Here is a 22,174-nt window from a genome sequence, read left to right on the forward strand (position 1 = left end):
CTTCAGTGTCAACCCTATAAGCATAGACAATTAATAAATTAGGATCACTGTAACCAATTGTATAAAACTGAAGAAAAAAAAAACAGTTTTGGCCTCTGATTGGTCAATACAGCGATCCAGCCATTATATAAATCTATATATAAACAGCTATGACACAAAACACCTGCTCATCAAATTAGTGTGCATTTCTGCTTATTTTTGGTGCATAGCAAAAGTCTGTTATATTAGGGACTACATATTCAAGCTGAGAGATGCCTCTTGACGCTGAAACATGGTTTTGCATTTATTTATTTTGTATTAGGTCTTATTTCTTCTAAATGTAATAATTGACTTAATGTTGAGAATACACTGCATGCTGTGTTCAGCAACATGCTTTAACAATACATATTAATATATTATCAAAGTATGTTCATAAATGTTTATATCCATAACATAACCTCTCGTACCTCATGGTTTGCTTCAGTAAATAATGCACCATGAACAGGGAGACTGGTTCAGACTTTCTTTAAAATACATCATTTTCACCCAAATACAGAATGATTAAGCATGTAATGTTTAAGTTACAGTCTTGAACGCCGCTAGAGATCCTCCACAATCCCAGAAGCCTCACATGGCAACCATAAACAACATTCCTGAGCTCTCAGTTGAGCTGTTGATTCTTGTCCTGATGAATTGTGGGTAGTCTTTAAGAATGGCACTCCAGTGAAGTGTGTGGATGGACATACAGAGAGTAAAAACAAAGCTTCCACCGAGGATCTGCTTGAATTTTACACAATTTATTAAAGCATCAAGAAACCAAACGAACACCCAACATTAAACATCAAGCTCAGGTTTTTTGATCCCAAGCAAGCAAGGGGTTTCCTTTTCTCTAATCTGTAAGTGTTCAGTAGAAACAAAACTGAATTATAAAGGACAACTCAGTGAAAGCGGTTTTACCTCCTGAGTGGGGTATAATCAAGTGCTTTCATTGTTACTGAACAAGCAGTGCTTTGTTGTTCATTCACAGTGAGGCATGAAGACACTTTCCAGACTCCAACGAGATGCCCACATTAAAACGAACTGCTGTACTGTAATTGTAATTTTGACCTTTAACCTTTTGGTAGCCGTTGAAGTCCACTATAAGGAGAATAATCCTGGATTGTTTTCATCAAAAACCTGTAACTTTAATTTATTTTCGACTGAAGAAATAAAGACGTAAACATCTTGGATGACATGAGGGTTAGTAAATTATCAGGAAATTTTAATCTGAAAGTAAACTAATCCACTATCATTTGCCATTTTTTTCATTTTTTTTTCATTCAAAACAATCAAGCAATCCCAGCCCAGATGAGAAAAAGTAATGCATAAGTAACGTAACACATTACTTTCCATAAAACGTAAAAGTAACACCATTAGTTTCTGTTTTAGGGAGCAACAAAATACTGTGATGTATTACTTTAAAAAGTAACCTTCACCAGCACTGCTGATTTTATCTGCAAAATTTTGCTGAGCAGTAGTAAATGTGACTTCACCTTCAGAAGGCACCAATAATTAATACTGTTAGATTTTTACCAACTCAGGAGATAATTGTGATTTGTTTTTAAAGGTCACTAGATCCACATATTCATGCTTTCTCGTGATAGAAGCCTGTTTGCTTACATGAAGATCATATCTGGAATATAACATCATCTCCATTGAATCATTAGTGTTAAAGGTCCCATTGTACGCGCTTTTTTGAAGCTTTGATTGTGTTTACAGTGTGCAATATAACATGTGTTCATGTTTCGCGTGTAAAAAAACAGTATTTTTCACACAATTCACCTATCTGTGTACCGCTGCTTTCACTGTCATAAAAACGGGCTGATGTCTTCCTTGTTCTATAAAGTCCCTCCTTCAGAAATACGTAATGAGTTCTGATTGGGCCAGCGGTTCCTGTGTTGTGATTCGACAGCAGCTTACAGCACGCTGCCCTCCTGCAAACGCGATTGGACTAGTTTTGGAGTAGTTTTGAGAAGCAAGTGTGCAGGAGATGTATTTATAGTCACAGGAGCGTTTTTACTAACGAGATGCACATGAAAATTGCATTCGTTTTTTTGCACAGCCCTAACATCTAGTTAACAAAGCTAAACAGCGTTGCCCTTTGTGTAATAAGTTACAGAAACTGTTAAATGCCCCAACTTAAATAATAAAATACACTTACCGGTTGTGGTGCATAAACAACACCTTCTCCAGACAAAGAGGGAACTGCTCCATCTTTCAAGAATAATCTTTGTGCGAATCCGGCATTAAACTGATTGAGATTGAGAAAGTTGTCCTCAGCAAAATGCGCTGCACATAGTTTTACATGTGCATATTTAACTCGGGAACCGAGTTAAACAAAAATTGTAACCATTAATCTCCAAGTACAGCGTCCCTGGGAAGCCCAAACAAAGATGATTAGACTCAGAGATGAAAATAACAGTGTTTCAACGTCATGGCAACAAACACAAACGCAGCTCTTCCTATTCTCCGTCGGAGGGCAACAAGACCCTTTTTGTGAATTCATGTGGGCGGAGGTTAGTCAAAAAACTGTTTTAGTGACGTCATTACTGCAGGAACTAGAGGGATGTAGTCCAAACGGGTCGTTTTTGTAGGCGAATTCTGTTAAATCAAATATCTCGCTTGGCATTGAACTTTGAGCTTTAGAATTTTACAGATATTATTTATACTCTAACAACAACATTACACACTAACTAAAGTTTAAAACATGGAATCACGAAGAAGGGGACCTTTAAACGTTGGTTTCTGTCAGCACCGCTGAGCACTCACTGTTGAGGGGACACTCTACCAGACAAATGTCTTCCGTCAGAGAGCTGCAGTTGCTGGTGCCCTCCTGTGGCTCGGAGGTCAACTGCAGCCTCACACGACCCTTGTTCTGGCTCACTCCATTCTGAAGACTCTTCACTAGACGCTGGGACTCTCCCGAGGCTGTGGCAGAGTTCTGGGGTTCTGGGGTTTCAGGGCATTCCTGGGTCAGAGCTGGGACCATGCTGCAACATTTGGCGTGAGCCGTCTGGCTGTAGGTGTGACGGTACTCTTCCTCAATGTCTTTGCCTAGTTTCCACCTTTTCCACTTCTTCAGCATCTCGCTCTGGACCTGGAGAGCCGGAGAAACACATATTAAGTCTATTCGGTCATAGGACTGTTCACAAAAAAATAAAAAAAAATAAAAATAAAATACATACGCACAAAAAAATCAAAAAATTGCATCAAATGCAATACCTATGAAAAAAGAGAGAGTGAATGTTCATGCTTATCATGAAGGGCTCCATGAGGATGATTTTTTTTCACTACTAAGATTACTATAAAAAAAAACCCAACTTGGTGTGAATAGCGGATTCCAACAAGTTGGCTGTGACCCAAAAAGCTGTTTGCAGCTATGTTCAAACGGTAGGCGAAAAGTTTTTTGCTGTCGATGTGAAATACTGCTCATGTAGTTTAATCTTGTGTTGTTCATGCAAATCACTTTTTTTATGTTCATATATTTTCTAAAATGGTAAATTTTCATAATCTGCCAATTATGTTAATACCTATTGCAAGTTTTTTTTTTTTATATATAATAGTAAACAAAGTAAAGCCATAAAACATTTTTTTTTTTTTTACTTGAATGATAACATTTAAATACTTGTTACCAGTTAACTGTAATAATATATACTTTGGGGCGGTTGAATGCTAGATTCTGATTGGCTGATGAACGTTCTGAGGTGCGTAATTATTTTCTAGGAAACACACGGGGAACATAGTTCCAGGCGGCTCTCCTGAACGCATTACAGTTCCATATCACTACGCATATAGTAAAAGCTATAATAACAGAATAATTATAATTATAATGATTAGCTGTGATTTTAAGAGATGTATTTTTTTTTATTATAAAAAAAAAACTCAAACAGGAATATCTCTCACCTCTTTGTTGATGAAGCAGTACAGGATGGCCACGAGCAGACCCTACAGTTACAGACAAGAACACACATGAACCTCAACCATCTGCAGATACCATCCATCAGAGAGCATCTCCATAAGCACTCTGATTGTGACAGTGGGCGAGCGACCTTTGCCCTCTGACCTGGAAGGAGCTGAACAGGAGGTCGTAGAAGAGGCGGATCAGCCTCAGAAGAGACTCCTTCGGCACGGACTCATCGATGACGAAGGTGAAGAGGATGGCGTGAATTCCCAGCAGAGGAATCAGCGTGAGCGTGGACTTGGCCAGCCTGAGCAGAGCGAGAAAGAGAAACACACATTTAATGAGAGCAAGAGCTCTGCTTGCATGAAAAAAAAAGAGTGCAGTCTTTTACCTGAACTTGTAGTCTGTGTATCTCATCTGATGCGCCTTCAGCTTGGACATCAGAATCTTTATTATATGAATGAATATGATGAAATTAATCTATTCCAGAAGAAAAGAAAGAGAGGAAGAGACTGACGAGATTTGTGTGATTCAACGAGCACAATGTCTCAGTTTCACTACTGTACATGATAACATGACAAGCGTAACACACAAACTCACATATAACACATCAGTGAGAACTCTCTATGTGACTTTATACTGCTTCATTCTGTTCTGTGTGACTTCTAGAGCCTGAGCAGAATTCATGTGACAAACACAAAACAAACCACTGTTATACATATACTTGATTCGTATTGAGTTTAGATGTGAGTGAAATTAATTTGGAATTAATTCATAAAAAACTAATTAATAAATAACAATTACATTTATTCATAAATACTTATGGATTTGATTGCAATCGAGATATGGCAATTTCAGTTTTGAACAGTTGCCAGATGATTTGTTGTAGAGTTTTTTAAAGAGTCTTTTAAACATGTATGTAAATATGTTAATAGAGGAGAGCATGAAGTAAACAAAAAAGTAAAGAAATGGTGAAGAATATTATTTTCTAATTAAGGCTGAAAGCCTCTAAAACAAAAATATTGATGGATGGTTCGTTTAATTCTGCATCATACATCAGCAAAGTTATATCAATATTGTTTTCCAAATACTTTTCTGAAAACAGAAATGCCACATAAAAAGCTGTTCAAAGCCTGTTTGTGTGCAGTTTTGAAATCAGAACATGAAACAAGCGCTGTACAAACGGCACTCGTGAAATAAATCATTGAGGTTGTGTAGAACCAACATTTCTGTTATGTTTGTCTTTATTACTTTGTAAAGCCCCCAGAGCATTTTTCTGTGCATTGATGAGCGTGCTGGAGGTCACGCAGGGGTCATGATGCGTTCCTGCGCCCGAGGCTCTCGCTGAATGAACGCGTCCTCGAATAATATCAGCGTATAAATGAAGAATCATATTAGAGACTGCTTGAATCTCAATGCTCCAGCCCATCCATATGAAACACACACACACACATGCGGGATCTTGACGAATGTGTTTGTTGTTCATGTGGACTGAATGACATCAGCTGCCGTTCACAGTAAAGATGACATAACGATGAAATATAGTTTTAAAAATCATTCAAGCTTTGTCAGAACAGAAAATTCACACCAATATCACGATAATGCTACAGAATCAGCTCCAAAGAGCACAAACATTTCAATCTGCAGTGTGTTTTTATAATAATCATAACATTATTGTACGTTGGTGTGGACGATATATATTTGTCATTAGAAACATCTTTATAGTTAAATCTGTGTAAATCTCTTACCAGATACGCAAACAGGATGGGAGAACGGATGATCCACCAGTAGCCCATGTTCATATTCCTTTCCCAGCATCTGCATATGACAAAATATCATAATCCAGCCATATAAACATTAAAAATGCCAAACTGCTACAAACAAAATCCATCATTACATTTTTCATAAAACTGTCACATTGTGTGAGATTACATTTTGTGTTTAACTTCAACCTGTAATGCATTTTGCAACCCATTTGCCATGTACAGTTACAGTATGTGACATATTTCACAATAAACCTGCATATTTAATGAGGCGCAGCATAAATCTGAAGCGCAAGACTTTATTTATCCATCAGGAATTGATCGGATGGTGAGAAAGGAAGTCATTGGAGAACCAGATTGAGTTTTATTGTATATTGATTAAAGGTTACTGAGAAATAGTCCACAATAAATCAATAAACGAGTAAACAGTGTGTGTATGTGTGTTTCTGTCCTTTCCTAAACCGAACAGTGATTATACTCTTATAGTAAAAGAAGCAGGTGTCTTTAATTAATTGTTACCATGGCAACGATCAGCTTCATTGTTGTTCGAATGGAGGATTTTCCTCAGCGGCTTAATAACATTTTGTAATAAATCACTCTCATCTGTTCAAACGGTGATCTCATTAGTTTTCAGAGGTATTTTTGTACATTTATGTTTACAAATGGTTCTGATTCCTCTGTAGACATGCAGAACTGGAAGCATTCCAGTACTTGAAATGATTAATTTGTTCAAACTACAGTATTATTTGAGTTTTGAAGGTTTATGGCATTATGGCAACAAAGCTGAAATGTAATTGAACTCCACACCAAGAATGACAAAGTAATTTTATCAGACTAACATCATGCTAACACACTTACTGTTCATGTATTGCACTGTTTAAACTGTGGGTATATTAATTGATTAATAAATTAAATTAAATTGTTAAATTAAATTTGTACTTATTGTTAATGTAAAGAAAAAAAAAATGTCATGTTAAATATTATATCTCATAGATGCATGTATTATTTAAGAGCAATGGAGCGCTTTATGCTTTCAGTCAGAACATGAGCATTGGAGGAGATTTAACTGCTCATAAAGAGCTAATAATCTGACCGTCTAACACTTATCCTCTTATATCTGTGCTGACCCCACACAAACTCACTCCATTTCCATCAGCACATCAGGATTTACTGCAGGGAGTCATGTACCAGATGTGCTTTAGGGTTAAATTCACTATTTGCATTGATAGGTCTGGAACTGTACATTGTTTGGAGAACAGAACTGGGCAGGATGTGGAATATTTGATATATTTATGTTTAATTATACGATTATTATTATATGCAAACATTATATATATATATATATATATATATATATATATATATATATATATATATATATATATATACAAAAATTACAAACATATATAATATATAAAATATATATATAATTATATAAAAACATATAAAACAGATTAAATTAACCATTAGTTGCAGCCCTAGAATATAACATTATAAATTATGTATTATTAAAACTAAATATAACAGTAAGTTGAACACTAATTTAAACACTCTAAATCAATGTGTATATTAACTGTACACGCAGTGTTGTTTTAACCCTGCTGGCATGCATACTAAAACATAAGCAAACTTCTAAAAACATTGATATAAATTAAGACAATATGCATGCTTACACACAAAAATAAATCAATCACAAAATAAAACTATGACTGTACAGATGCTAAATACAAACCCACGTGGCATTTATTTTAAATAAAAAAATAAAAAAAAAATATAAACACATTAATAACAACTAAACACTTGTTCAGTTTAAATATATATATATATATATATATATATATATATATATATATATATATATATATATATAAACACTATAATCAACAAAACGCCAGCTGATTGAAAGACAAGATGAGCACAAATGGAGCAGTCTGTTTGATATCTAGTGCAGTGTGACGCAGATGTTTAAACACTTTCTGGAGTCAAAGTTAAAGTAAAGGAAACATACTCTTCATTTTCATACAGGTACTTGACTGTCATCCAGGGCAGCACAAATATGAGCGGCGCACCTGCAACACAAGAGAGAGACGCTTCGTCAAACACTCCTGCCTTCTGACGTCTGATCTGAATCAACTTCTTCAAAGTCAGTCGTGTTTGCTCTTCTGAGCCTAACGTCAGAAACACCTCGAAGCACTGTTGTTTAATGGCCTTTCTTTGAGTTAATTCTGAGCAGATCAGACTTCAGCGATCGTGAATGATTGTGTACTGGCTCACGCACCCCAGCCGATGCAGAGGTAAATGTAGAAGTAGTTCCTCTCGGAGAAGACGGTGGTGACCAGCAGACTGTGCAGATACAGACCCTCCACCAGCAGCCAGCAGGTGTTAGCCATGACGCTGTACTGCATCATCACCATGGCAACACGGCAGCCACTCACCTTCTGAGGAACACATATGCAAATTCAGCCTGTGAGGACACGCCCACCAGCCAATCACAGACCGCCTGACATTCAGGAGCGTGATAAGTGACGAAGTGTTATATCATATACATTTATTCATTATTAAATCAATATATAAAATATGGAAAAGTAATGGATATATAATATATATTACTATTTTGAATCACTCATGGAATTCATTTTACAGGCTGCAATAACTAATCAATACATTTATATATATATATATATATATATATATATATATATATATATATATATATATATATATATGTGTGTGTATATGTGTATATGTGTATTTTTAGTTTTCCATCTGATTACTTGAAGAACTAATTTACAATCATTAGCTGCAGCCCGATGATATGATATAATATTATAAAACTGTGCATAACATACCATTTTATACCAGATTATATATCAGATTAATTTATTTTCAACTGGAAAAAAAAATATCCTTAACAAATACGTAAAATATTTAAATGTCAGCTTGAAACACAGAAAATAAATAAATAAATAAATATTATTATTATAATATTATTATGCATTATTATACAGTGTTCCTGTAGCTCAAGTGGTAGAACATTGCTCTATCAAGCGTATCAAGGTTGGGTTCGAATCCCCGGGAACACATGATAGGAGAAAATTGTTAGCCTGAATGCAATGTAAGTCGCTTTGGATAAAATGTACCTGCTTAGCATTGTATTTTTAGTCAGTTTGCGTGGTTAAGACTGACTGACTGGCAGCTATTGGCTGGTCTATCACCCGTCTCCAGGTTGAAGATATAATCTGATTGGCCGTCTTTATGTAACGGGTTGTATATAGGTTCTGTTAAATTCCTGCATAAATGGGGACAGCGTCGTCTGCTGGCGTCACTTTGTATTGCGCTGCGGTGCTAAAAATAGCGAATTATGGGTAATCCACAGCAGAACTTCTGATAACTGCTGTGGGCTGTTTATGTCTCTGTCTGCAATGTCGTCATGCTTATTATCCTGATTCAGTTTGGTTTCCCCATATGCAGGTAACTGATATTGAATTTGATGTTGGCTTTTGTTGTGATAAATGTATGATGTTATTATAACAACTATAATGAATATATATTGAAGACACTGTATTGTTTAACATATTGAGTTTTCATATACCAGAAATGTTTTAAAAGCTGAAGATTTTATTTTATTTTATTTTACATTATACTGTGAGAGAGCCAAAGTACTGTAAAACATGTATGACTGTACTTTTGTTAAAAAATAATCATACCACTATACGATCACAGTTGAACCAGTTTAATAAAAAAGAGCAGAACTTCTGATAACTGCTGTGGGCTGTTTATGTCTCTGTCTGCAATGTCGTCATGCTTATTATCCTGATTCAGTTTGGTTTCCCCATATGCAGTTGCAGCTCCACATACACAACACAACGAGGCTGACGCATGAAGAACCGTTACATTGGTGCCGTGACTGTGAGTAAGTGGACGTCTGCCTGCCATTGAGGGACCTCTGTAGCTGTGGCTTCGTTTGGACATCGTGGACTGTGGTCTTCTGAAGAGGACATCTCTATGTTATCCTTTGCTCAAAAAAGACTCCTCCTGCTCTGATTTTTTTTATTTTTCCTATTATTATTTTGGGTCAGTTTTCTCCTGTTAGTTGACTTTTTATTTTTTTTCTGCTTTTGTTTTGAAGTGCAGTCATAATGAGCGAAAATGGATTTGATTCGCCGGCTCGTACTCCAGCTTCTGTTGGTAGGGGGAGAGGTGTACTGCAGCTACCTGCTTCCTTTCTTGATAGTCCTTTTGTTGGTGGTAACGTTGCTTCAGGAGTGAATAGGGTTGACTTTTCACTTGATCCCCCTGACATTACTGATATGCGTAACCCACATAGGCAACCAGTCACTAATTCTACACCACACACTGAACATGTTGCCCCTGATTTGTTAGATCAAGTAGGTTCAATTGCTTTAATGATTGGAGAACAGATAGCCGACAGTATTATATCTCGTCTTAACACACCTAGCCTGAGGTCAGACACACATAGCAACCCACATATTGGCAGTACCACACTGACTCGACCTTCCAACACTGTGGATATATCCCAGGCTCACTTGGTCACACACAGGAACGTCAAAGAGCCTCCTTCCTTCAGAGGGGATGGATCTGACCCAGTTGACATAGAGGAGTGGGAAGATCTGATGAGGGCATTTGTTAAGAAGGGAAACATGAATACTGCCGAACATGTTGAGGAGATACTTGTTCACCTGCGGGGCAGAGCAAAAGACGTAGTAAAATTTTGGATTAGGAACAGCGAATCTGACAACCAGTCCAGCCCCAATGCTATTTACAGTCTGCTTCGTAAGCATTTCAGTTGCAGTCAGTACTCACCAGTTCCCCTCTCTGACTTTTACACCACTTTGCCTAATGCGGATGAGGAGCCTTACGATTACTGGTTGAGGCTAAACAAAGCAGCAGATGTAGCCTCTGAATGCTTGAAGGAGCAAGGCAAATCATTTGATAATCCAGGAACAGAGATTGCCCACATGTTTATCCGCCATTGTCCCAGTAAAGATTTGGCTCTGACTTTTCGATCCAAGTCCATTGAGAAGTGGTCTGCCCATGAAGTGCAAGCTGTGTTAAATGCACATAAATCAGAGTCCAACTTCAAACCTGCTAACTTGTCTTATGTTGGTAGGACTGATAAAACAAATGTTTGCAAAGTTGATGTTAATGCAGTTTCCATTGCGTGTAAGGACTCTGGATCACAGCCGTGTGGATCTACAGATCAGGCTAATCTAGAGAGAGTAATCGACATGCTAGAGAAAGTTTTAATGCGCAACTCCTGTGTACGACAGCCTAACCCAGGTCGACGCTATGCCAGATTCCCAAGAATTGATGGTTTAGATGCCTTACCTTGTGCTATCTGTAACGATGGTGCTCACTCTGCTCTAGTCCACTGCCGTGAACATCATTTATGTTTTCAGTGCCTGTCACCCGGCCATTCCCGACGCAACTGTCCTGTACCACGGGCTACTCTGCCTCCGTCCAATCAGGGAAACTAACAGATCTGCATGAGGGGGAGGGCAGTGTAGATCTAATTAGTCAGCCTCCCATTTGTGATACTGAGGATTGTGAGTCTGTATATGAGGTACACAAAAGTATTGCCCCTTCTGACAAAACTGTTATTTTTCAATGCTTACAGCACGTCCCCATGATTGACAGTCTGTTCTATACCCCTGTGTCTGTCGAAAATGGCCCAATGCTGAGGGCACTGATTGATAGCGGCTCTATGGCATGCACCATAAGCGAAGCAGTTGAAACTAACCTGTTGAAAGCCAATCCTACCTTGATAACAATTTCAGCAGATAATGTCGTCATTGTTGGATGTGGAGGTCACAGAGTTTATCCCAAAGGGATATATGATGTCACAGTCTCCGTTTATGGATGTAAAATGATAATCCCTGTTCTGGTTGTGCCAGGTCAGACAGAAGAACTGATTCTTGGCAGCAATGCCATCAAACTGCTGTTGACTTTACTGAGGACCACCGTTGGCTACTGGAAGTTGATGAACATGCCAAGCGGAGATGGAATGGATGAATCCTTTCAGTTTTTGTCTTTACTCTCTAACACAGAGAGGTGGAAAGGTGATATTGTTCCAGACAAAGTGGGTACAGCCAAACTTAAAGGCAGTGTAACATTGCAACCACAGAGTGAATATCTAGTTTGGGGTAAACTCCCTAGCAATGCCATAGTGTCTGTGGGTAGCACTGTAGTCATAGAGCCCACCCAGTCTAACTCCAGGTCTAAACAGATCTTGGTCGGCAGAGTTATCGCACCACTATTTGGTGATGGTTTAGTTCCAGTTAAACTAGTTAACCCCACTAATCGCCCTGTTACACTGAGAAGGAATGCAAAAATCGCTGATGTATCCCCATGCATTGCAGTAGAGGATTTCACAGAGGCTGAAAGTGTCCAGTGTAACATCCAGTCCAGTGCTCAGTCCAATCACATCGCCGAGCAACCTCTTCAGTCGGAAGAGGAGTTAACCAAAATTTTGAGGGACCTGGGATTGAAAGATTTAGACTTAAGTGCATGTCAAGTGTCTCTTGAGTGGAAGAACAAACTCTTCAGCATCATCACAACTCATGAGTCTATTTTCTCGAGGAACAAGATGGATTGTGGCTTGGCAAAAGATTTTGTTCATAGGATCCGTTTGGTTGACGACAAGCCGTTTCGTCTACCTTATCGTAGGATACCACCAAGTCACTATGAGAAATTGCGAACAGCCCTGAATGACATGGAGGAGAGTGGCATAATAAGGAAGTCTAACAGTGAGTACGCATCACCTTTAGTAATTGTGTGGAAGAAAAATGGTGACCCCAGGATCTGTAATGACTTCAGATGGCTCAATGCCAGGACAGTAAAAGATGCTCATCCTCTCCCACACCAGTCGGATGCACTCGCTGCTCTAGGCGGAAATGCCTTCTTCTCCACTATGGACCTGACATCCGGTTTCTACAATGTGCCACTACATGAGGAAGACAAAAAGTATACAGCCTTCTCATCACCATTCGGACTCCACGAATACAATCGAATGCCTCAAGGCCTCACAAACAGTCCTGCTACGTTTATGCGTATGATGATGTCGATTTTCGGTGACAAGAACTTCACCAGTCTGTTGTGTTACCTTGACGATCTTTTGGTTTTCGCTCCAACAGAACAGCTTGCACTCGACCGACTGGAGATGGTATTTTCTAGGTTGAAGACTCACAATTTAAAGCTTGCACCAAAGAAATGTAATTTTCTGAGAAGATCTGTGAAATTCTTGGGCCACATTGTTTGTGAGGATGGAGTCTGTACTGATCCTGAGAAAGTTCAGGCCATTGCTGATGTGCAGGTGTCTGATTTAATGAACTCGGATGGCGTCACTCCTTGTCCTAAGAAAATTAGATCGTTTTTGGGTATGGTGTTGTATTATCAACATTTTATTGAGAGTTGTTCAGCCAAGGCAAAGCCCCTCTTCAAGCTTATCTCCCAGCCAGACACGCAGTGCTTCAAAAAGAGAGGGAGGCATCCTAAAAAGAAAGTTCTACATGTTAAACTCACACAATCAGATTGGACTGAGGAATGCAAATGTGCATTTGAGACTTTAAAACATGATTTGCTTACAAGTGTAACATTAGCTCACCCTGATTTTGATGACCATTTCATATTGGCCGTGGACGCTTCTTTCGATGGGTTGGGTGCAGTACTCTCCCAGATCCCCAGAGGCAGTGACATGGCGAGGCCAGTGGCTTTTGCGAGCAAGACACTCTCACGCTCCCAAATGAACTACCCCGCGCACAGGCTTGAGTTTTTAGCCCTAAAATGGGCAGTATGTGATAAATTCCATTATTGGTTGAAAGGTCGTCATTTTACAGCCTGGACTGACAACAACCCACTCACCTACATACTCACTAAACCAAGACTTGATGCGTGTGAGCAGCGTTGGGTAGCAAAGCTGGCATCCTATAGTTTCGATCTGAAATATGTGCCAGGTGCTAAGAACATAGTGGCAGATGCACTCAGCAGAGAGCCTTTTGTCCAGTCTAGCATCAGTCATCGCCTTGTGACGGAGCCATATCATGCTTTGTTAAATCAACTGAATGGTGTGGTGGATGAAACCGTTCAAGATGCTTTCAGATACACAAACAACTGTCAGCTTGTGAGTATGGATGTTGACTCAGGCTCTAATCTTCCCCACCCACTTTCCCAGGGCGAGTTTACATCTCAGGAGATCTCCGCTCTCTTGGATGCACATTGCTCTGGTGGGACAAGCCGTGTAATGGGGACGGGGGTCATCCCTTATCTGGAGAAAGAGGATTGTGCCACTGCTCTGCCTAAAAGCACTCTTCTGACTATGCAGGAGCAGGACAGCACCGTGAGTAGAGTTATTTACTATGTCCAGAGACACAAGAGACCTGACAAACATGAACGTGCAAAGGAGTCTCGTAGTGTAATCAAGCTGCTCAAGCACTGGAACAAACTCACATTGCAAGATGGTATGCTATATAAAGTGAAGAAAGATCACAACATGAACAACAAACTTTATCAGTTCATTGTACCAGATTGCCTGAAACAACAAGTTCTTCATGGCATACATGATGCTGCAGGTCACCAAGGACGCTCACGTACACTCTCATTGGCCAGACACAGGTTTTTTTGGATGGGTATGGCGCATGATATTGTGCATTATGTCAAAAACTGCAAGCGTTGCATTCTTGGTAGGGCGCCAGAGCCTAATGCTTGTGCTCCCTTGGAGAACATTCACACCACAGAGCCTATGGAATTGATTTGTATTGATTTCTGGTCAGCAGAGCAAGGAGACAAGTCAGTTGATGTTCTCGTAGCGACAGATCATTTCACCAAGATGGCCTTTGCTTTTCCGTGTAAGAACCAGTCTGCACAACAAGTGGCTCGCCAATTATGGGATGATATGTTCTGTATATATGGCTTCCCGAAGCGTGTGCATTCTGATCAGGGGGCTAATTTTGAGAGTAAGCTCATCAAGGAACTGTTGAATATGGCTGGTATAAAGAAATCGCACACTACGCCTTACCACCCGATGGGTAATGGGATCACAGAGCGTTTCAACAGAACCCTTGGGAGCATGATCAGAACCTTACCCCCCAAGTCCAAATCAAAGTGGCCCCAGTCGCTAAGAATGTTGACTTTCTGTTATAATTGCACTGTCCACGAGACAACCGGCTTTGCACCCTTTTACCTCATGTTTGGGAGGATTCCCAGACTTCCCATTGATGTAATGTTCCAACATGCTTTAAAGGATGATCATGTCATTACTCACTCAGAGTTCGTATCCCACCTCAAAAGAGACCTTAGTGAGGCAGCAGAGGTTGCTCAGAGGCACAGTTCAGCTGAACAGGCTCGTCATGCTAAGCTCTATGACCGCAAAGTAAAAGGCTCTCCATTGATTGTTGGTGACAGGGTTTTGTTGGCAAACAGAGGTGAAAGAGGAAAACGGAAGGTTGCAGACAAATGGGAGTCAATTCCTTATGAAGTGTTGTCAGTAAGATCAGCAATCAATGTCTACCGTGTGAAGGATACAGTCACTGGCAAAGAAAAAACAGTTCACCGGAACTTGCTCCTTCCAGTCAGTTTCCTGTTGAGAGACGATGAAGTTGACTTGTTGTCTGTTTCCCTGTCAGTTGAAGCAGGCAGTGATCCTGGTGATGCTTTGCCTCATGACCAACTTGATGGTGATGAAAAAACATTGCAGTGGATTTTGAAAACTGGAAAGAATGCTGAACTTGATGAGGTTGTTGTCGACTTACCTAGTTCATTCAATGCAGTGGAGAATATTCCTGTGGATGATGTTGGCGATGACAGTCATGGATGTACTGGCCGGGACAGTGATGTGAGCCAGTCATCATTCCTAGACGATCAGTCTGCCCACAGTCAGCCCATACAGCTCCCCACACACTCGCCAGCTGATGCACATGCACATGTTCCCAGTAGTGCAGACTTAGAATCAGTTGAGCCTGTAATTTGCACCCAGCCAAAGCAAGACATGACTAGGATTGGTAGGACCATTAAACCTCCAAAGAGATTAATTTGTGAGATGAATGACCAGGTTATGGAAGATTCAAGGTCTTCCGTGGGTTCTTTTGTTACTCTTATGAGACATGTTTTTGCAGTGTAGCCTGAGACTTTACAATGTGCCGTTTGAGTGTAGACGGATACTCCATTTTTCTCTGGAGTTTTTGAGCTGTGTCAATTAGGAGGGGTGTAAACGGCATCTCTTGTGTCTATGTTAAGGTTTAGGTTTTGGTACCAGCCTATCCTTACATATCTCTATAGGGGGAGTTTTGTAACTGACTAAAAGGCAGTAGCGCTCAATGTAATTCTTTTTTTATTTTTATTTATTTTATTTATTTTTTTTTTCAGTTCTTCAGTTTTCTCTGTGTTGGATGCGCTTCCCTGATTTAGCAGTAATTTAGGGGGGTGTATGTAACGGGTTGTATATAGGTTCTGTTAAATTCCTGCATAAATGGGGACAGCGTCGTCTGCTGGCGTCACTTTGTATTGCGCTGCGGTGCTAAAAATAGCGAATTATGGGTAATCCACAGCAGAACTTCTGATAACTGCTGTGGTAAGTCGCATGTTAAATGCTGCAGAGACAATATTAGCCAAAATGCTTTAAAGCTCACAAAAAAATGTTTTATTTTACTGTATTTTTGTTTTGAAGTAGTTAAGTGATGAATGCCGTTTGTTTGGCGTCGAGTGAGTCATTAAATTAGGCTCAGAGCTGAATGTTAAATGTAGCTTATGTTGCATGGCTTCAAATGCTATTCCTTCATCTGACTTACTGTGCGTTTTGTAGGGCTGTTTATGTCTCTGTCTGCAATGTCGTCATGCTTATTATCCTGATTCAGTTTGGTTTCCCCATATGCAGGTAACTGATATTGAATTTGATGTTGGCTTTTGTTGTGATAAATGTATGATGTTATTATAACAACTATAATGAATATATATTGAAGACACTGTATTGTTTAACATATTGAGTTTTCATATACCAGAAATGTTTTAAAAGCTGAAGATTTTATTTTATTTTATTTTACATTATACTGTGAGAGAGCCAAAGTACTGTAAAACATGTATGACTGTACTTTTGTTAAAAAATAATCATACCACTATACGATCACAGTTGAACCAGTTTAATAAAAAAGAGCAGAACTTCTGATAACTGCTGTGGGCTGTTTATGTCTCTGTCTGCAATGTCGTCATGCTTATTATCCTGATTCAGTTTGGTTTCCCCATATGCAGTTGCAGCTCCACATACACAACACAACGAGGCTGACGCATGAAGAACCGTTACATTTACACAATGCAAGTGAACAACTGCCAGGAAACAACGTCGTTTAGAGAAAGAGATTTAAAGAGCTTGCTCCGAGATTTCCTGTGGATTCAGCTATAAACAGTGATGGGTACCTGAGCGCCGGCCCAGCGCGGCCCCTGGAGGTGAGCGCTGCTCATCTGATCCAGCAGCGCGTCTTTGACGAGGATGGAGACGGCGCGCAGGATGAAGGAGCCGAACAGATTCATGTGGATATTGTTCCTCATGCAGTGCAGCTTCCTGTGGGAACAGCAGACGCCGAGGTGAAGACTGTCTATCAGGGCCGCGGGAAGTAATTTTGAACAGGGGGTGCTGTGAATTTTTTTTTTTTTTTTTTTTTTTTTTTTGACAAAAAACCTATGAGCCTATATAGGCCTATTTAAAATACATTTTAAAAATAAATACATTGAGATTTACTACTTTTATTGTCATATACACTTCAGTGCACAGCCAGCCAGGGTCTGAAACGTACAGACATCAGTTCTCAGATATGCGCAATGGGTTATTAATCTGAAGCAGAAGCAGAATCAGAAATAATAGTTTAATAATCGAAAGAAAACTAAATAATTACTTTCATTACAATTTCAGATAGCCTATACATACATGCAACATATTAAGATACAACAAATAATATTACAACAAAATATAATATTAATCAAACTTCACAATAACGCTAAAACAATGCAATCGATTTGGTCAGCTGGCTTGAGTCACTGCACGTTTATGTCACACGCAACTCTATTAACTCCAAAATCTTTTTACGCACACCACAAGGAAATAATCTCTGACTATTTAAGCAATTTGTTTATTGAACAGTTCTCCACATCCATTACGCAAAGAACACACGCACAGTATAAAGCTTTCATCTCCAACCTTTTTACACAAACCACAAGGAAATAATCTCCGACTATTTAAACTTTATTTTAACATTTCTCCACAATAATTACGCAAGGAACACACGAACGAAATAATACTCTCCATCTCCATCCCCACCACCTTACAAAAATACTATAATAGTGTACTACTTACAATTGCTTGGCTAGTCAAAGCTGATCCCACACTTGTTGCCAAAAAAATAAATGTTACAAGCGCGGCAGCACCATGCTCTTACCTGAGCTACATGCAGGCAGGGTGCCCTGGACTGGTTACAGGTGTCCAAATGTCGAGGTGCGCTGTATTATATAAAGATGAATGTATTCTGCATGGAACGAGCGGGAAACCTCGTTACTCGGCGACCAAACCTGCCTGCCTGACGTCGACAACGTAACTTCCGAACCTGTGTTGATTAGGCCTCAAAATATGAAATTAAAATCCAAAATATACGTAATAGCCTACGTGTTTCAAAATCATTTTCTAAAATATTCATAAGGAATTTATAAATTGTGCAAAATATTTTAATAGGCCTACATTTTTTTTTATCTCCCTCTCGTCACTAGGGGGTGCTGCAGCACCCCCAGCACCCCCACTTCCCGCGGCCATGCTGTCTATGTGTGATCAGCACACACAATCTGGATTACGTGATCAGATGAACACTTATTAGATTATAATGAAGTTTAGAATACCTGTAATCACATCACAGTTACTATATTGACTGCATGATTAAACCCTCAGCTCAGGAAACCATGGCATAATGTCATAATGTTTAATTCACTTCATGTTGTTGATAACATAGAATGGAATACAGTTTCTTTCTCTTTCTCTTTTTATATCAATATTGTATGAGATGATCCCATTCAAATCAAAGCGACAGGTTTAATGAGAAAATGTGTAATGTAATGGCCTACATTACTAGCTCCAGCTTTGATCGTGTCTTTTGTGCTGATCTTCAGTGTGTGGTGAGGGACGTGTGTTCGGTAGGTGCTGTATTCACCTGAAGGTGAGGAGGATGGCCAGCGCCAGAGTCAGTGCTGCCAGAGACAGAGAGTATCCCATCGTGTACATGAGCCTGAACTTCCTGAGGATCTGACCGTATTGCTTCTGCACAGACAGAGACGGAGAGAGAGAGAGAGAGAGAGAGAGGAGGGTCAGCTCATCGCTCAGAAACATCAGAGTCAGTAAACACGCCGCTCACCTGTCCTGGGTCGTCCTGCTCACACTCGCTGGTGTTCTTCCCATGAGCCCATCTGCCGTCAGCGCCGCACACACGGTAAACCAGCCCCTGATGAACTGCTCACAGTCACACACACACACACACACGTAGTGTTTCCATGTTCTGTGGGGACATCCCATAGGCGTAATGGTTTTTATACTGTACAAACTGTATATTCTATGTCCCTTCACCAACCCTACACTTACGCTAACCCTCACAGGAAACTTTGTGAATTTTTACTTTCTCAAAAAAAAAAAAAACTCATTCTGTGTGATTTATAAGTGTTTTGAAAAATGGGGACATGGGTTATGTCCTCATAAGTCGCCCTCTCCTTGTAATACCTGTGTCATACCCATGTCATTATACAGAGTTGTGTCCTGATATGTCACAAAAACAAGAGCACACACACACACACACACACACACACACAGCAGGAAACTCACCAATCAGCATTTTATTGATTTCTTAAACTTTAATATTTGCATACAAAGTGTGCATGTGCACGCTAGATTTCATGAATGTTAAAGAGATCATTGTTGTTAATGTAAACTAAAACTATTAAAAAGTTCCTGTTTTGGGGACTGAAATAAAGCCTGACTAAAAATGAACCTATTTGATGAAAAACTTAGAAACTTAGAAAACTAGAAATGTTGCTTTGGCAACTGACTGAAACCAAATATGCTTAAGAACTAAAACTAACAGTGAAACAAAAATAAATTCAAGTGAAATATATATATATATATACATAACACTGAAGCAAATGATATTACTTTTATATAAACTGAAAAACACAAAACACATAACCTATAGCATAAAATAAAAGCTCATTCAAAATATTAGTAAACAATAAATACAAAATAAATAATAGTATTATTACACTGGAGATCATGTTGCATATTTATATACATTTTAGAGTATTTGCAGGTAAATATATGTTTTAATTCACATAATGTCAGTAAAGCAGTGTTATTTTAGCATAATTTATTAATTTTCACAGATATGTTTAATTAGATTTTATTCTTGCATTTTTCATTTTCATTTGAACTTTTAGTAATTATGTGTTTTTTGTAATGTTTTGGTTACTGTTTTATTTTTATTTATTTATTTTCATTTTCATTGTTAGTTGTTATAGTGTAAATCAAGTTGCTTTGGCAGTTTACTTTTTTTATTATTATACCAGCAAGAGTAACCAGTACTTAAACACAACTTCTACAAGAAAACCTATCTTACTTACTCTCAAGACGCAGCACATTAGGAGTCTGAGGGAAATCTCTGCGTGTTCCCTAATCTAAAGTGTTACCAATTACACCCTCACTTCAGGCTGCACTGCAGACGAGGACTGTTATCTGTCTGTAGTGGGTTGAAGGTAAAGTGTGAGTGCTGTACCTTTCCGGTACCAGGGCAGGTACCAGGGGCAGGACACATTAACCGTGGTGCCCGGCGATCCATCGGGCCAACACACGTACTGATCAAACGTCCTGTTACACACCGGCCCTGAAACACACACAGAGACGCTTCAGCGACTGAAGCACTGCATCCTGGGACACATTACCCAGCAGTCACGGGTCTGACCTGCGGCCGGCGCGGTGCTGATGAAGCTCTGGATGCACTCATTTGTGTACGTCCTCCATTGTTCCTGCAGCAGCTTCAGAGACTTCCCAGAAGACACCTACAAACTCAAGACCACTTCACACATCAGAGACACTTCTACACATCATTCAGTTAGAAAAATAAGCACTAAATTAATAGTATAGTATTTATTTATCTTTTGAATTAACTTTTGAGTTTCATTTTAATTTTTGTTACAGTTACATGTTAATAGTACATAGTTACTTGTTGTTCTAAAAAATATATATTTCTATAATAATATTACATTTTGAGTTTTGATAATTTTAGTACTTCAGCTATTTCAGGTATATTCCAAGTTTTTTTTTTTTTTTTTTTTTTAAATAAAACGTTTGTTGTGGTTTTCTTGTCATTTGTATTCAGAAACATTTCAAATGAATACGTCCATATAATTTTTATTCATCTTTATATTACTTTTAGTTATTTTAGTACATCAAATAAAACTAACCGAAAATAAAACGTTTCCTGGCAATGTTTTGTTTTGTTTTGTGTTAGTTTTAGTTTCTCTATAATAACCTTGTTTCCAAAGCAATTTCTCCTTACAGTTCAAGTTTTTCAATCGATTTTTCCTTAACAAAATGCTTCACCATAAAATGGGTTAGAAAATAGATGAATAAAATCAGAGAGATGTTGATACGAGACTCTCAGAGATTTTAATTGGCGTTCATACGCTGAACGCTCTGTGATTATCAGATCCTTCCTCAAACGCGGGTCGAACCTGAGCAGCGCTTCGAGATAAACATCTTTCTTCTGATCTGACTCACGCTAATTATGCATTTTTAAGATTTAAAACCTCTTTGATGTTGAATTAGAACCAGATCCTTTTAAGAGGGTGAAATTCATTTTATTATGCTTTCTTAAATAAAAATCAGTTTCTTCAACAGGCGAATTACATCCCCAGAAGGAACCTGATCACATCTTTGAGTCAAAGCAGCACTCAGAAACATAAAACCCCTTCTAAGCTCAAACGAGTGAGCGCTGGTGTGTGGAGTGTTTTCACCTGAGTGTTTGAGGTCAGTGTGAAGAGGACCAGCAGCAGACAGACGGACATTCCTCACCGCAGCTCATCACTCGCTCCTCATCACACCTCCTGCACAAACACACAACACATCTGCCTCAGCTCTCTGGGAGAGTTTGGAATTAAACTGCTTCCTCCATCACTGGTTTCTCCTGACAGAATTGGCCGTGATCATTAATCGTCAGGAACACACTCTGTGAGTAAACTCCTATTGTGGCCGAATCCCTGCGGAGCATTCAGAGATTTACTCCTCAGATTTCCCAAACTGACGTTCCTCTGATAACATGCCATCGTATCACACACACACACACACACACACACACACAGAATTACGTGCTGAAAACATCACTGATAATGTGTTTTGGTGTCTCCTTCCAGGCATCTTTACACTGTTTTTCCGAAGCCGGAGAACGTAACGAAATCTGAAACG

At 39.1% G+C, this 22,174-nt stretch overlaps 2 protein-coding genes across 2 annotated transcripts; one reads left to right on the forward strand and one right to left on the reverse strand.

The window, feature by feature from the left end:
- Nucleotides 1-1,187: 1,187 nt before the first annotated feature.
- Nucleotides 1,188-21,912, reverse strand: LOC128018064 (glucagon receptor-like). The gene is made up of 13 exons (XM_052603451.1): nt 21,727-21,912; nt 20,673-20,769; nt 20,487-20,594; nt 19,083-19,177; nt 18,882-18,988; nt 17,107-17,251; nt 7,961-8,120; nt 7,691-7,751; nt 5,668-5,737; nt 4,311-4,399; nt 4,082-4,226; nt 3,922-3,963; nt 1,188-3,115 (listed from the first exon to the last, which is right to left on the reverse strand). Exons 1-13 carry the CDS (start codon nt 21,775-21,777, stop codon nt 2,750-2,752), a joined length of 1,536 nt encoding a protein of 511 aa, XP_052459411.1. The 5' UTR covers nt 21,778-21,912; the 3' UTR covers nt 1,188-2,749.
- LOC128018089 (retrovirus-related Pol polyprotein from transposon 412) lies at nt 14,592-16,994 on the forward strand. The gene is made up of 2 exons (XM_052603471.1): nt 14,592-16,570; nt 16,922-16,994. The coding sequence occupies exon 1, from the start codon at nt 14,594-14,596 to the stop codon at nt 15,815-15,817; it is 1,224 nt and encodes a 407-aa protein (XP_052459431.1). The 5' UTR covers nt 14,592-14,593; the 3' UTR covers nt 15,818-16,570; nt 16,922-16,994.
- Nucleotides 21,913-22,174: the final 262 nt, after the last annotated feature.

Source organism: Carassius gibelio, chromosome A1 (assembly GCF_023724105.1).
Source record: "Carassius gibelio isolate Cgi1373 ecotype wild population from Czech Republic chromosome A1, carGib1.2-hapl.c, whole genome shotgun sequence".
NCBI lineage: Eukaryota > Metazoa > Chordata > Actinopteri > Cypriniformes > Cyprinidae > Carassius > Carassius gibelio.